Source organism: Vombatus ursinus, unplaced genomic scaffold, assembly GCF_900497805.2.
Source record: "Vombatus ursinus unplaced genomic scaffold, bare-nosed wombat genome assembly UNPS02009573.1, whole genome shotgun sequence".
NCBI classification, from domain to species: domain Eukaryota; kingdom Metazoa; phylum Chordata; class Mammalia; order Diprotodontia; family Vombatidae; genus Vombatus; species Vombatus ursinus.
In genome coordinates this window covers 19,037,175-19,053,119 of record NW_020949351.1, presented here as the reverse complement: position 1 = coordinate 19,053,119, position 15,945 = coordinate 19,037,175, and the positions used below count along the sequence as shown (strand labels likewise).

The 15,945-nt window shown below is 37.1% G+C and overlaps 1 protein-coding gene across 2 annotated transcripts in view; it reads right to left on the bottom strand.

Annotated features, from left to right (window-relative positions):
- The window catches only part of CNDP2 (carnosine dipeptidase 2), a 31,705-nt gene extending 16,002 nt beyond the window's left edge, over positions 1-15,703 (bottom strand). Inside the window, exons 1-3 of one of the 2 annotated variants that reach the window (XM_027852385.1) lie at positions 15,661-15,703; positions 5,031-5,154; positions 4,005-4,148 (exon numbers count right to left, since the gene is read on the bottom strand). In XM_027852385.1, the coding sequence (XP_027708186.1) occupies positions 4,005-4,148; positions 5,031-5,090 (204 nt within the window). In that variant the 5' untranslated portion in view covers positions 5,091-5,154; positions 15,661-15,703. The remainder of the gene's footprint in view (positions 1-4,004; positions 4,149-5,030; positions 5,155-15,660) is intronic. The other variant, XM_027852386.1, reaches the window with a different exon arrangement.
- Between the last annotated feature and the right edge of the window lie 242 nt (positions 15,704-15,945).

The window sequence follows — 15,945 nt, the reverse complement described above, 5'->3', positions numbered from 1 at the left end:
AGAGAAGTCAAGAAGGAGCAGCACTGAAAAAAAGATCTTTGGTGACCTTGGAAAGTCTCAGAATCCTGGGATTGGAAGCCAGATTGCAAGACACTGAAGACTTCGGGGTAGGGAAGTCTTTTAGTTCTATGAATTTGCCTATGAAAGGAAAAGGTGTAACAGGAACTCAAGTGAAGGTTAAGGTTGGGGGAGATCAAAGTGTATCTGTAAGCAGAAAGGAAAGATTAAGTAGAGAGGAGACTGAAAATTGGAGGGGTCACAAAGACACAAGCAGAGGGGTTTGCCTCATTAAGAAGGACCATCTCTGAGACTGGATCAAAGGAGAGGATGGGGGAAAATGATCAAGGGATCAGAGGATCACTGAGCAACATTCTTTACGAATTCATCAATGAATCTTGTACATTCTTTGCATGTGTATGGAAAACACAGTACAGCTTTTAAAGCTGCTCTACTGATTTAAATGTTTTTGTTTATTTAGAAATCCCAGTGGAATCTTATATTTTCTATACCTCTTAGCTGCATGACTAGGGAGATGTAGTCTGTTGTAGAAAAATAATTTGCAAAAGCCTCCCTGTTCCTTTCCCCCATTTTTGGTGATACTTTTGATACCTGAGCAGATCATTTTAATGAAAATTGCAGAGATGATAAAGTAGGTATACACATATGGAATTGCTGAGATCCTCAGGTTCTTTTTGGGTATCATCATCAGCTGAAACTGTAATTGTTAGTTATTTCCTTAAGATATCTTGAAATACAATAACAACCACATTGTGTGATGACTAATATTGATAAACTTAACCCTTCCTGGCAATACAAGGATCTAAGACATCTCCAGAGGCCTTGTGATGGAAAATGCTATCCACACCCGAAGAAAGAACTATGGAAGTCGAATTGCTATTTTTTTTCTCTTCTGTTGAGTTGTGTTTCCTCTTTCTGATGGTTCCTCCTATTGGTTTTAATTTTTACTTACATCACTAATGTGAAAATATGTTTAATATGAATGTAAATGTACAGCCTATATCAGATTATGCACCGTCTTGGGGAGGGCAGTGGGGAGGAAGGGGGAAAAAGTTTTAAACTCAAAGCATATGGAAGTGATTATTGATAAATCAAAATAAATTAATAAAAAAAAAGATATGTTCAAATAGATCATTCAGTGTTTTTCAAAACCGTATTGTCTTCAACATGAAATTCTTCTGTGTATACTTGGTTTGGTCCATATCCCTCTTCCTTATGCATCTCTACCAAATGGCCATGACCAAATTCAGATCATCAACCCCTCACATCTGACTATTATAACTAGTCTAATTGTCCCTCTAGTCTCTCCTTCTACTAATCCATTCACTACACAGTAAAGTGATATTTTTAAAATATTTAATTACGAATTTAAACATCAAATATTTCAACATATAAATATATGAAGCTGTGAACGTCTTAAAAAACAAAAACAAAAAATAAAGTACATGTAACAGAACTATATATTGGGGGCAGCTAGGTGGCACAAAGGATAGAACTCTGGCCTTGGAGTCAGGAGGACCTGAGTTCAAATTCAGCCTCTGATACTTGACACTTACTAGCTGTGTGACCATGAGTAAGTCATTTAACCCTGACTGCCTCACCAAAAAAAAAAAAGGTGTATATTACAGTTAACACAGGAGTAACAAAACTGCCCTTCTTGTCTCTATTCCTTTCTGAATTTCCTTCTGCTCTCTTCTGGGTATTTTTTAATATTTTTATATTATTTTACATATTTGTATATTTTATATATTTGTATATTTTAATATTTTTTAATATTCTTTTCTACCTTTTAAAATCTATGACTACCCAACTAACCAATTTCCTCAAGGAAAAAAAGAAGGAAAAGAAAAAGACAAAAAAAAAAAGTCCTCCCTTGTAACAAGGTAGTGAAGAAAAACAAATCAATACATGTACCCTATCTGAAAATGCCCAAATTGATATTCTTCAAGTATGGGTCTGACCATGCCACTCCTACTCAAGAAGCTATTAGTCATTCCCTGCTGCCAGTTTGATAACATAATCATTCTTCTATTTAGATTTTTCACAATCTCATTCTACTCTTTTTCAGGTTTACTGAACATTACGTTATTCTTTGGCTACTTTATATTTCAGCCAAAGTGGCCTACTGGCCATTTCCTGTACTCAATGACATTCAATCTCCCCTCACTAGGCCTTTGAATAGATTATCATTCATGCCTGGAATGCATTCTTTTCCTTACTTCTGCCTTGTGAAATTCCAAGCTTCCCAATTCCCTCCTACTCTTAGTGCCTATATTTTAAAAAACTGTTTAATGTATTACCATGTCCAAAGAATTCATTTCATAGTAACCAATCTACCGGTGATGAGCTTCTCTGTAATTAAGTAGACTGGGGCTTGGACAATAGATACAGTCTTTGGTTAGCACCATACTCAACAGAAACAGAGAACTGACTGGAAAGGATCCCAGAAGACATCTAGTCCAATCCATATCTGAGAAAGCATTTCTTCTACAACATTCCTGACAAATCATCATCCAGTCTTGGTTTTTTTGTTTGTTTGTTTGTTTTAGCAAAAGTGAGTTCACAAAGGAACTGAGACAATTTTGGATGAAATGATGTTAAAGAGAGGGCCTAGGCTTAGCAACTAGATAGAAAAACCTTAGGATTAAGGGAGAAGTTAGAAAGGAAATGGAGTAGAATTGAGAACTATGCTAAAGCATACAGTAGTCTTCTGATAAACTAAAAGTATTTTTCCTCCTGGGAACAGAGCCCCACTTAGAGCAGGTGACTGCCAGAGAGGTAAGATAAGAGTATTTAGATTTTTCCAATTACCAGTATAATTTCCATTAAGTTCCACTGACCTAGATGATCTCTAAAGGACCTTCCAACTCTAACTCTAACACTGTAACTGGATAACTACATTATAGAACAAACTAAGATTGAAACTAAAAAACCTAATTAATTGCACAATCACCTTCAAAATAACAGAGTATTTTATTATAAACTTTAAGAATATACACTTAATGTGTACAGATGTGTTAAAAGACTGAAAAACAAAAACAAACAAAAAAAAAACAACAACCAGGTAGGACATGTCCTGATCCACACTGTGTACTATGAAGCCATACTATCCACTTATTTAAGGAAGAGGAAAAGAAATAATCTATGTGAATCCTTCATTAAATGTAATTCAGAGAAAAAGAATTTATAATAGCGAGTTCTTAGGCAGAAAATCTGAAGCTAAAATCTGCTGCTACCGATTGTGAATTTTGCTAAGAGGATAGGAGGCAAGTCCAACTTTCGGGGCTGTTAAGACTAGCTGAAAAACTTTCTCAATTTCTTTCAGGCAAGTCTCAACTATTTCCTTAAAAGGAATAGGTAAGTTCCTATTTAGTAAACTGTAGTTCACATTTATATGGTACTCTCATTTATGAAGTACTGACCTCATAACAATTCTGTGAAGTATTATAAGTATCATCCCAAGCAATAAAATGTATTGCCCAAGGTCACACAGCACGTAAACAGTAAAGCTGGGACTATAACTCAGGTCTCCTGGCTTAGTTCAGTGTTTCTTTCTACTATGCCAATCTTCAATATTTGCACTACCTGAGATACTGAATACAACAAAAACTGGTCCCTATCCCCAACCAAAAGAACTGTAAATATGAAGATCAATACTGCTTTAGCTGGAGCAGAATGGAACAATACAAAAAGTTAACGGTTATCAAATCAGAGGACCTCCATTCAAATTCTGCTTCAGATGGCATACTACCCATATCACCTTGGAGAAGTAACCTCATAGCCTGAGGCCTAGTTTCTTCATCTGTCAAGTTAGGGGTGTACTAGATGGCCTCCACAGGCTCATGATGCCAAAGGAGTAGAGAAAATAATGAGTACAAATTAGCAATCGTTCTCCCCCAAAAGGTCAAGTTCTAAGAGACCCTCAATTAAGACTGAATTATTTGTGCTTTCCAGATGGTCCTTTATGCACACTGTTACAACCATACCTTTTGTTTCCCAATGTCTATCAGCTCAGTTGTGCCACCTAGTTGTCTTATGTTTGCAGCTGCAACTTCCATCATCCGATTGATTTCTTCTCTTTTCTCTGGCCAGGCAGAAACGCTCTGGATTGAGACCCATTCTGCAAGCTTCTGTTTGTGTATAACAAACAAGCATGGATTTTAAAATGCTATATCATAAGGGGAGAACAGTATCAAAAGCCTACAATTTTAATATCAAAGTTAACATGAAAGTCTACTCAAAACTGTCCCTTTTGGACTAAATTAAGTAGAAGAATCACAAGCTGTTGTTTTATCTTATGTGCTTTAAAAATGACCAGTACAGCATAGTACCAATTTCAGAAAGTACATTTTAATACAAAATCACTATTTACTAATATTCAGAATATTACACTAATATGGCATAAATGAGTCTACAAAAATGCTTAGTAATGCCTAAAGATATGTATACATAAGCAAAAGACACTGAAAACATCTAAACACTTTTCAGTTCTCTGGATTCACATAAATCATTCCATCTTTTTAAATTAATGCTATCTTCTAAAACCCAGTTCTTTAAAGTGCAATCTTGTGAACAGGATGGTGTCATCTTCAATATTATCCCATAAGAAGCACCAGCTCTAAAACTCTATACTTTTGTCATCTAAATTTAAGAACAAATTTTATTTAAAATCAACTCCCTATTTTCCTCAAATGGTAACTGAAAATCTTGGAGCCAAGGCTTCAGCAGATTTATAAGGGCCAAGTAAATGGCTTCCAAAATCAGTCACATGAGGTATCCTAAACTGAAAAGATCAATAAGTATATCAGCACTAGTTTCTTATATAGTAGCTTCAGTTTCTATAGAAATGAATGTTGAAGATTTTCTGTCAAAAGATGTCATTACAAAAAAGAGCAACACAAATTATAGACAAATCTGTAAGCAGATTACAAATTCGCTTACTAAGATGATATATACACTTAATGGGAAGGATTAAAAAAAGTTTTAATGCAGATTAAAGACTATTTTCTTACCTTTATGTATTGATTCTGGTGTTTATCAATATGACGAAACAGTTCAGTGAGGATAGGCATTTTCTGATTCAATGAATGATTCTGGAAACTCTGAGAAGAAAAGATTGTGTCCAATGCCTGAAATCTGTAATAGTAACAAAGACTGTGTAGTCTGATGGCACTGATATCCTATCACATGACTTACTGACTCCACCCTTCAAGAAAAGGATTACAAAAGCAAAAATGACAAGAATTGCAACATCAGAAAGAAAAGTCTTCCTTCCAGTAATACTACAGAAACTTTGGGAAGGTGAAAATAAGATTAGCTAAACTTTATGATAACTGATATTTTTTTCCCTAAAGATAAAAAGTACCACAATATGAGCAATAGTATTATATAAAAAGATGTGGAATTTAAAGACAATAGGGATAATAAGGATGAAAAGATTAATAAATCAAATGAGAAAATTCACTCTGCCAATGCAGGTGAATTCCTCTCCTGCAATTCAGTCTTTCACAGTAGCCTAGCAACAAGAAGTGAGGTGACCTACACAATGCCACTGTTTGTGTCAGAGGTTTCCCTAAATTGAGACTAGCTCTCTCCATTCATACTCTCACTGTTTTAAAGATAATGAAAACTAAAGCAGGGCAAAACATTGACTTTGCCTTCATTCCTGTTTACATATGATTACTATACTTTTAAAAGAAAAAAAATGCTAGCTTATACTGAAATGAAAACTCAATTCTTGGGAGGCCTAGGATATACTTGCCTTGAGGTAAAAAAAAAGAGAAAAAGCGAAACAACAAGGATAATCAAACCTTTGAACTTTGGATCAAATTCTAGAGGCAGCAATGGAGATTATTTCACTCAGGTCAAAATTTAACTAGGAATAAGAGTAAATATTTTCAACATATGAAGCAGCTGTTCAGCCCCTGGTCCCCTGGGAGAACAATCTTTTTAACTGACGGCTTCTCATGCAAAACTGTGAACAAATTGCCCTGATATTAGAAATGTGAAAGTGAAAGATAGCCTTCTACCCTGAATAAACCCTGCTAAATTAAAAAAAAAAATGCTTCTGGCATTAGGACTTTCGAAAGCATAACTTCCTCTTCTGTAACTATGTTGCAATTGGGGAATTCAGATTTCTCTGTTGAAACTTCAAGCCCTAGCTGAGGAGCAGCTCTGACATCCTGAGCAAATGAGCTCTGAAGTGACATTAAGGACTGCAGAACTGCAGCTGCTGTGTGTGAGAATCCACTACATCAGTCATATTCTGAAGTGGGATGCCAGATTAATGCCTGTGCATTGACACATTATGGTTAAATGGCACTCTTCATACTTCAGGATTACAACATGATTTATAAAGAGAGAGATGACTTTCTCTGCCTCTGAAATGGATAGTGGCAGTTGTTTAAACAGACTGGGAGAGTTACCACAATACTACAGCAATTCCCAAAGGTACCTAGAAGTTGCAGTTGGGATTTTAAGTCATTAGGAAACAAAATTATTCTCCCTTCCACTCTTCAAACTCTCTTCATAGAGAATGGAATGTTCAAGTAACCCCAGTTAATACGAACCTGGATTGATTGGCTCATAGCACCTTTGGACCTTAAAATTATGTAGCCTTTATCTAAATCAGCAAGATCTTTCCCTCTACTATAAAAAGTATCTTCATTACTTCAATACTCATAAAATTAAATGTTACAAACGTGGCAGTTTACAAATATAAACTAGGCAATTTGCAAAGACTGGATAACAATTTGTCTCGAATGCTGTTGAAGAGGCTCTTGTTTATATTAGAGTTGGTACAGAGCAGAGGTATCAAACTTGGCCAACAAGAGGAGTGCAACCAGAACCAAACTAAAATGCATTTGGGAAATGTTTAGCAAAATAAATAAACAATATAGATAATGCTACTTTGTGGTTTTCTAAGTCAAGATGTGGGCTTCAGGGATCTTGTTTTATTTGAGTGTGATACCACTGCTCTAGACAATCTGAAAAATCCCTTTCTACTGAGAATCTGTATTTTTACATAGTTCTCTCATTTAATCCTCACAAATTACCTTATAAAACAGGCAGAAAAGACAGTTTTAATCCCAGTTTTAGAGATTAAGAAAATGACAGCGAAATAGGTAATGTGACTAGGCCCAAGCTCATGCAATAATCAAGTCTTAGAACTTAAATTAAAACCTAAGGTGCAATGAAAACACATGTTACTTAGGAAAGAACTTTCTATTTGATAAAAACCTGCTGAGAAAACAAGGAAGCAGTCTGACAGAAATTAGGTTTGGCCCAACATCTCACAGCACATTCCATAATGCATCCAAAATGGATATGTGACCTCATTCTTAAAGATCATGCTATTAAAAATTAGAAAAGCAGATTACACACCTCTCCCAGCTATAGGCACGCCATGAACTCTTAACCAAACAAAGGATAGAGGCAAATTACAAAAGATGAAAAAAAAAGTTAAAGTTGACTGCATGAAACTGAAAAACTTCTGCACAAATAAAATTAATGTATCTGGGATTAAAAGAAAGTAGTAGAATGAGGAAAAATCTTTATAGCAATTTTCTTAGATAAGGATTTGGTATCCAAGATACATAAATAACATACATATATGTATGTATACGTGTATATGCATATATCCAAAAGCTATTGTCCAATAGATAAATAGTCAAAAGCTATGAACAATTAAGAACCACATGAAATAATGGTCCAAATTACTGATAAAAGATAATGGAAGAAATTCTGGTGGTGTAAAAAGCCAAAAAAAAAGAATCAGAAAAAAAATACTTTAAAATAAAATAAAGTAAAATCTAAGTTACCTGACTAATGGGAGAGGCATTCTCTAAGTATATACAAAATTGAGCTACACTTTGTAAGATGTCGTTTTCAGCTGTTTTATTTAGGTTACATAAAAAAAAAAAACGAGCCAACACCATGTCTTATTTTTAGGATTATTTTATTATTAGTTAAGCTGTGCTAGTATATTAGTACATTTAAACTGTAATATCCTGGAAGGAATACTGGGTTTGGAATCAGACAACCTGGATTCAAATTCTGGCTCTCTGCCAGAATTTCCTCCATGTAATCTTAGTTAAATCATTTAGCCTCTTCGGGCCTTAGTTTCCATATACACAAAATGATAGCATTAAACTAGATGACTCCTAAGGTTCCTGTGGATTAACACTTCAAATTTCATATTCTTGGGCAGGTATGATTGAAATGAACTGAACTTGGGAGTTGAACTGGAGGAAGAAAGCAGGATGGAATGCATATGGGGAAATGTGCATTGTTTTTAATGATCCCAAGCTTTTACATAAGCCAAAAAAGCCATCTTTTTAAACATTAATATTCTGCCAATTATGCTTTATTTCTAGATCATGAAACTATTAACCTCTATAGAATCAAAATTACAAGTGACTTAGGAAAGACTGTAGCACATTATCAAAGATGACCAACCTAAGAAAATATGTATGTGAAGTCATCAAGGCAACGTACAATTGCAAAAAAGGGCACTACCTAAGTTTTACACTGGTATCTATTGATATTAAAAGACCTAGAGAAAGAATTGCATAAGATAAGAAGATGTGTATGGCTCATTATCTGGTTCTAATGCAATGGCCACTTTAATGAGATCAGAATCACCAAAGTACTAGAGGAATCTTTTCTGGCTGAATGCACACAAGTCTCAAATACTAGAAGATACGCTGGATGACTGACAGAAAATGTACCCAAGCGAGTCAGCAAACATACATTGATATCTCTACAGATGGCAAAGGAAACTTACCCCAGTTGGTCAACTTGCTACTGAAAGCAACAAATGATTGTCAGCTAAAGAAAAGTGGGCTTTTTCAGTTTTCTGCCTATCCTTCAGCAGAGCCCTCAGATTAGGATTACTCTTTTGTTCAATTATGTACCAAATCCTTTAGATGGCTATCACTTTTATATGCCATGGTTAAAATGTGGTACAAAAGTAACCTGGCTTCTAAAAGTCTACGCCAGGAAGGCCTAAGTCCTGGCAGGTCCTCTTAAGTGTTGAGCACAAGCCTTGAGATGGATTTGCCTAAAGACAAGCCTAACTAAATATGGAAAAGCTCCTGTGAAACTGTCTGCAGGTTATAAAATTTTCAGCTACAGTTAACTCTTGAAGATCTATTAAGTAATAATAGCTAACATTTATATAGTGCTTACTAGATACCAGGCACTGTACTAAGCACTTTACAAATATTATTTTATCCTCACAACTACCCCAAGAGGTAGGTGCTATTATAATTGAGGAAACTGAAGCAAACAGAGGTTAAGTGACTTGTCTAGAGTCACACTGCAAGTAAGTGTCTGAGTTGGGATTTGAGCTCAAGTCTTCTGACTCCAGGCTCCATGCTCTACCCACTGCACCATCTAACTATAAAGGGGTATGATGTTTATAGGTAGCAGAGTATTCATACCTACAAAAACATGGATCACTAAAATACCTATGTATTTAAGAAATGATGGACTTCAAAATAACTTAAGAAAGTTATATTTTGATACAAATTCTAAAAAGGGTTATAAAACACTATTTTCAGAAATCTTTTAGTATTTCATTTGGGGATAAAGACATCAATGTCATTTCTCACTGACAGGTCAAAATTAGTGTAGGAGAATGGGTTCATACCTTTCTTAGGCTAGGTTACATTAAACATAACAATGGTGGCTTTTATTTGTAGCCAACACTCCCTGGTAAAACTGGAAAACAAAGGAATGGATTTAATTTAGGTAGACAATTTGGACCCTGACAATCAGAACACAACTGAGTTTACTGAGAAAAGATACAGATCAGTTAACTTAAAATTTTCAGCTCCTCTGTTAAACATGAAGAATAAAATGGAGTTTTGCTACTGATAGTTGAGAAACATTTAAAAGGTTCTGGAGATAACTAAAACATGTCAATGTGGTTCTGCTGTGATTAATGTCATTACTAGGCCAGCACTGAAACAAAATGGAACTCTGGATCCTCATCCTGAGAGGAGAGGTATTTTGATAAGCTCTAGCTAGACATTAGATTTGGCCTGACTTTGTGAGACTAAGAAACTCAAACTGGACCATGAAAAGGCTATGTGGCCTTAGAACATTGGTCCTAAAGGGACTTGTTTAGATATGTGCTATTTAACTGAAATTCCAGCTGTGCCTCCTGCTATTTGAATGATCTTGGTTTTACCACCTGGGCAAAAAAGAATTTAATGAATCATTTGCTACATATTATGGAGATTTTTCTAAGTATGCATGCAAGAAGAGGAAACTTCACTTCAGAATGAAAGAAACTATGAGATTAAATGGAAATAGATGGCCCCCGAAGACTTGGAAAAAACCATGTCGGTGGCAAATTATGTAAAGCTTATTAAAATATATATATAACTATATAGGATATAAAAAGTGGAAGCATAATAAAGGAAGGGGTATGTGAAATACCAAGGGTAAGAGAGGTCAAAAGCATAAAAATATAGGGCAAACTTGAAAAAAGATACATTTTAATTTGGATCTAATGGATATGACGTATTAATTCTCAATGTGTAAACTCTCTCCATCAATGAGTAACCTCTTCATAATTTAGTCTTAATAGAGTTATCTGGGGCACCAAGAGGCTAAATGATTTTCCTGTGGTCATTGAACCAATGTGTCAGAGGGAAAACTTGAACCCAGTACTGACTCTAAAGCTGGTCCTCCATTCATTACTCCATGTGGCTTTTCAAGTGTATGTATATCCTTGCAGAAGAAGAATGGCAACTTGTAGCGAGAGAACATAGGGAAGAAGGCCATTACTTCTGGTGGCACGGGAACAATGTTGCACTTACTGCCTCAGACATTTACTAGCTATAAGCCCCTGGGCAAGTCACTTAATCTCTCAGCACCTCAGTTTCCTCTTATGTAAAATGAAGATAATAATAGCAACTACTTCACAGGGTTATTATGAGGATCAAATGAGAAAGCATGTAAAGTACTTCTCAAATCTGAGATAGATAAATACCAGGTATATGGAAGGAAACCATGTTCTACAGCAACTTCTCACACAAAATAAAACATGGCCAAGAATGGTCAGATAAAATGAGGAATCTGTAAGGACTATTAAGGAAACTGAAAATGTCAGCATCAACACAAAAATCAAAAAGTCTCTCTCACCACTATGGCCAAAGAGACCTGACTGCAGTTGGCCAAAATACAAACTTGCCCGTCTTGCCTGGATCTGGAATAAAATGACTGTTTTTGCCTGTATCTACTTCATTATTATTAGTGATTATTATAAATGTAGTTCCTTTATGTACATATGTTCCCCTGTGTCTAGGGTGTTCATATTTTAAACTAATTCTCACTAAAAGCCTTCGTGGTCTTTTGGATGTTCTAATGGGGAGATTTTCCAATGGGTGATACAAGTCAAAGGAGGGAAATTGACATAACTAATCAAGTGACCAGAAAAGTGCCAGCTAAGAGTTTTTGAATGAGTGGATGCAGAGTATAGAGTGACCTTGACAGACCAAGGTCAAATATGTAGTGGATAATGAAATCGAGCTCTACCTCATCCTTTTGGGTACAATGAAGTTGGGACAGTACCTGGCAAGCAGAAAAGAATCACAAAAGGGTTGCTATTGTAAATACTTACAGTCCAATGGAAATGACCTTCCATAAGAATGACTGACCATTGAAGCACATTCCATTAAAAGTTAAAGTACAGAATGATAATTTGTCCTATGTATCCAAAGCAAAGTACATGATCATGTGGGTAGCATGATTTTGTAATTTGAGGTATATGAAAATGTCACCCAGGGCTCATTCCCACTCCAAGGAAATAAGAAATAAAAGGCACAGTAGGGAGGAATAGACCAGAAGAGGCAGGTTCCTGTGGACCTCACAGAATTAATCAATTCTACCTCTTACACTAGATTACAATCTCCTGGATCATAAGGACTATCTCCAGTCTTGTATCTCTTTATCTCCAATGCCTCGTACTTTGTTCTTTCTAAGCCAGAGTGTTTGCTGCTGAGAACACAAAACTAAACAATTAGAAAATGCCAAGAATACCGATGAGTCACTGCTACTAGGTTCTCCAAACCATAATATGAATGACCAAAATACCAATAACTATTGTGTTTTTCCTCCATACACCAAATCAGAAATAACAGGCAACTGAACAGATCAGAGGTCAGAGTTCAGTTCTACCTGTGAAAAAAAGGCACTGTGGATTCTGCTACAAAAAGTCCATCACAACAAATTCAGCTCAATACCTAAAATGCAATACATTAAGCACCTACTACATGCACAGCACATGGCATTTTAAGAAAACTTTTCCAACTCCAGTCAATGGTTTTATTCTAAGCAGAGGCCATCATAAATTCAGACCTTTGGGTAATTCGGTTTGTTTAAAAAAATGGTTATCACTCCCCATTTGATCAATTTACATTTAGTTTCATCTCAGAAGAACAAGACTAGTTGTTCAAACAAATGACTTAGAATAGTAAAAATTATTAGCAGTCATCTCTTTTCTCTGTGAAAACAATCAGCTCATTATCTAAAATAAGAGCTAAAAATTTGATCTTTTCTTCAGTTGTCCTCAATAAAGCTCTGTTCTGGATAAACTGTACCTTATATTTAAAAAAGATCTAATTTATCAATGTGTCCAACTTCAAAATGACCCTATCTACAATTACCATGCACATAGATAACAATTTGCGCCTTGCTAAACAGAATTCACCTACAATAGAAGTTTTTAATCTAAATTCTTACCTGGCAAGTCAACAACAGCAATTTATTCCACTTTGAACTCAGTCTTAAGTACACCTTCCCATGTACTCTTTCCTCAGAGGAGACTTGAAATTCTAAACATATTTCTTTGGCTGTTATCTTTTTACTAGCATTAGGCACATTTGCTAGCTTCCATTTCTCCAATTTCTAAGTTATCATTTCTCCTTTAGTATAAAGAGACTAGAAAGTATCTTAATATGCAACAATATTGAATTTATAATTTTTAAGCAGCTAAATTCTGACAACCAACTTGCTCCCTTTTCTAGACACATTTAGAGCTAATTTTTTTTAAGGACCAAAACCAGATTTCCCTCCGTGCTCTTAGCTTATCCAGCTAATGCCCTATATTTCTCCTCTCCTTCACTGTTCTAAATTTCTGGAAAAAGTTGTCTACACAATCACATTAGAAAAAGTCTTTGAGAATGAATGGATAGAGAATCTTGACAGTAACTTTGAAGGAAAAATTGAAAAAAGTTTAATGTTTCTATACACTGAAATAAACTTAAATGTAAACAATTAAGGAAGTATAGCTGCTTATATTGATGTTTAATGTTGTTTCTAAGAGATTGGTTCTAGTAAAGAACTGGTAAACATCTTAGCAATTATGGGGTATGACTTTTCTTTTCCACCCTTCATATCCAGTTACCAAGATCTACTGATCACATCTAAATCTCTAAATATAATTTCCATCAGAATCATATTAACTGTAAAAGAAAAATCTAAAAGGATTGGCAAGTGATGACTGGTAAGATTGATGATACTCTGTGAAAACTGTCTTTGTAGACTTAGTAATTTAATGTAACCAGTAACCTTCCTTCAATTATACATATGCTTGCCTGAAAATGCTATCTGAAGTTATTTTTTTTTAAATAACCAAAGAATATTCATCTGTGAAACAGAAAGATCACTGCATTTAAAGTCAGAGTACCTGGCTTTATTACTAGCTTTGTTAGTATGACTTAAGGTAAATCTCACCAAATATCAGGAAATCAGATTGTTCTTATATATAATTCCTAGCTCTCTTCAAAGCTCAGTTTAGAGGCTAACTCCTACATTCATTAATAAATATTTATTAAGTGCCTACTATATGCCAGGCACTGGGGATACAGAGGTAAGGTACAGTCCCTGGCCCTCAGACTTTTCTTAGTATTCCCCCTCAAAAAAATTAATTTGCATTTAATGTTTCAACATATTATTTTCTTATATGTATATATTATTCTTCCCCAACAGAATGTTTTTGATGAAGACAGTTTTACGTCTTTGGTTAAAAAAAAAAAAAGGTGCACATAGTGCTTAAAAAAAAAAAACTAACCTACCAAAGTGAGTTATAGACAACAGGCACTTAACAAATATTTATGGACTGATCCTTTATTTATGAGGGGATTGAACTAGATTATTTTCAAGGCCCCTTCAAGCTCTAAATCTATGATCTTTTTTCTGTTTAACACTTTACCGGGACCTCTCCTATAATCAATCAATAATTTAATAATGTGCCAGTAACTGTGCTAGGTTCTGGGGATCCAAAGACCAAAGTCAAATATATTTAATAGTACCTGCCTTAAGGGAGTTTACAATGCAGCTGGGAGAGACACTGTATACTAGTGTAGGTATATACAGAATGCATACAGGACAGACACAAAGTAAACATTTCACCGATAAGGTAGCCCAAGAGCTGAGCCTTAGATAATTAGGGATTCTAAAAGCTGGAGTTGTGGTACTGTATTCTAGCTGGGGAGGTAACAACATAGCAAGTGCAAAAACATGGAGATGAACACCTTTTAAGAGATAGTGACGTCAGCCTGGCTGAGCGTTGCATGTATAACGTGGAGTACCGCTGATGTGGCTGCAAAGGTAGGTCACCCCCACCATTAAACTGTAAATATAATACGATGCAAATTTTTATTTCAACAGCAAAATTACTTTTATTTCAAATTCAATGGGCACGCCTGGTCCTTCTAGCGTTAAGGAGAGGGAAAGGCAAGGGAATTAGATACAACAGGGAAACTTCGAGGTGAAGTTAACCTGAAAGTCATTTCCACCGTACTAAGCTCGCAGCTGCCCTTTGTTTTCACCACTCTACATGGTATCTATTTTACTCGTTTATTACAAGACTCATTCTCACCCCATTAAATCAGACTCCACTGGGGCAGATATGGTGTCCTGTTTCATCTTTAGGGCACAGGCTCTTATTACAACCACGCTTAAATAAATTTTTTTTTAATTGAAATGAGCCGACACGTCAGACAAGGGACCCCAAGTGCCGCCTCCAGTTTGTAAAGTGGAAAAGAAGACTCTGCAGTCATAGCAGCAGCACCTCGAGCATCATTTGACCTGAGGAACGAATGGAATTAAAGAGGTCAAGGGTGACTGGTGACAGGGGACGCGAGGGTGCCCCTCCCACGACGCGGAAGCTGAGTCAGCCACCTGTCCGGGGGGGGGGGGGGGGGGGTGGTGTCCCCGCCCAGGTGAGGGCTCCAAGGTCAGGCAGGATCCCTCGCAGCGGCTGCCAGTCGTGGGGTCCTCACAAGGCGGAGGGTGAGGAAGTTTAAGCAGGAGAAGCCCACACCAGAGAAGGGTCCTGAGGTCACGATGGCCTGCCCGAGGCCTCCTCCCCCCCAATCTGGGCCCCGGCTTCCGGGGCTACACCCTCCGCCGCCAGACTCCCCACGGCAGGGGAGGAGGACCCCGCTCCCGTCCGCCCCAACCCCGCAGGGGCTCCGGCGCTCCTCCGGACGCCGGACCTGGGGGCCGCGGGGAGAGGGTCTGGCTCCCCGCCTGGCTCCTCCCCTCCGCCCAGGGGCAGACCCGACCCCAGACGCTCCCCAGGTCAGCAAACCCCACACAGATCCAGCAGAGATCTGGTCCCCTTACCTCTACGCGCCGCCGCCGCTGCTGTACCACGTGTCCTCTTTTCTTTTTCTTCTTTTCCCCGCCCTCTTGCCAGTCCTTTTATCGACCCGTTCCGCCAATCGCCCGTGCCCTCTTGGTGATTGACAGCCCCTGGCCGCGAGGGGGCGGGGCCTGGGGTAAGTGGATGAGAGCGGGGGAGTTCGGTGTTCGAGATGCCGCTCTTGAGTTTGCTCTTTCGCGGAGCTTCTCCCAGGCCCGGCGAGGAAGGATGGTGGCTCAGAGAGGACCTGCTGCTGGGAGGAATTC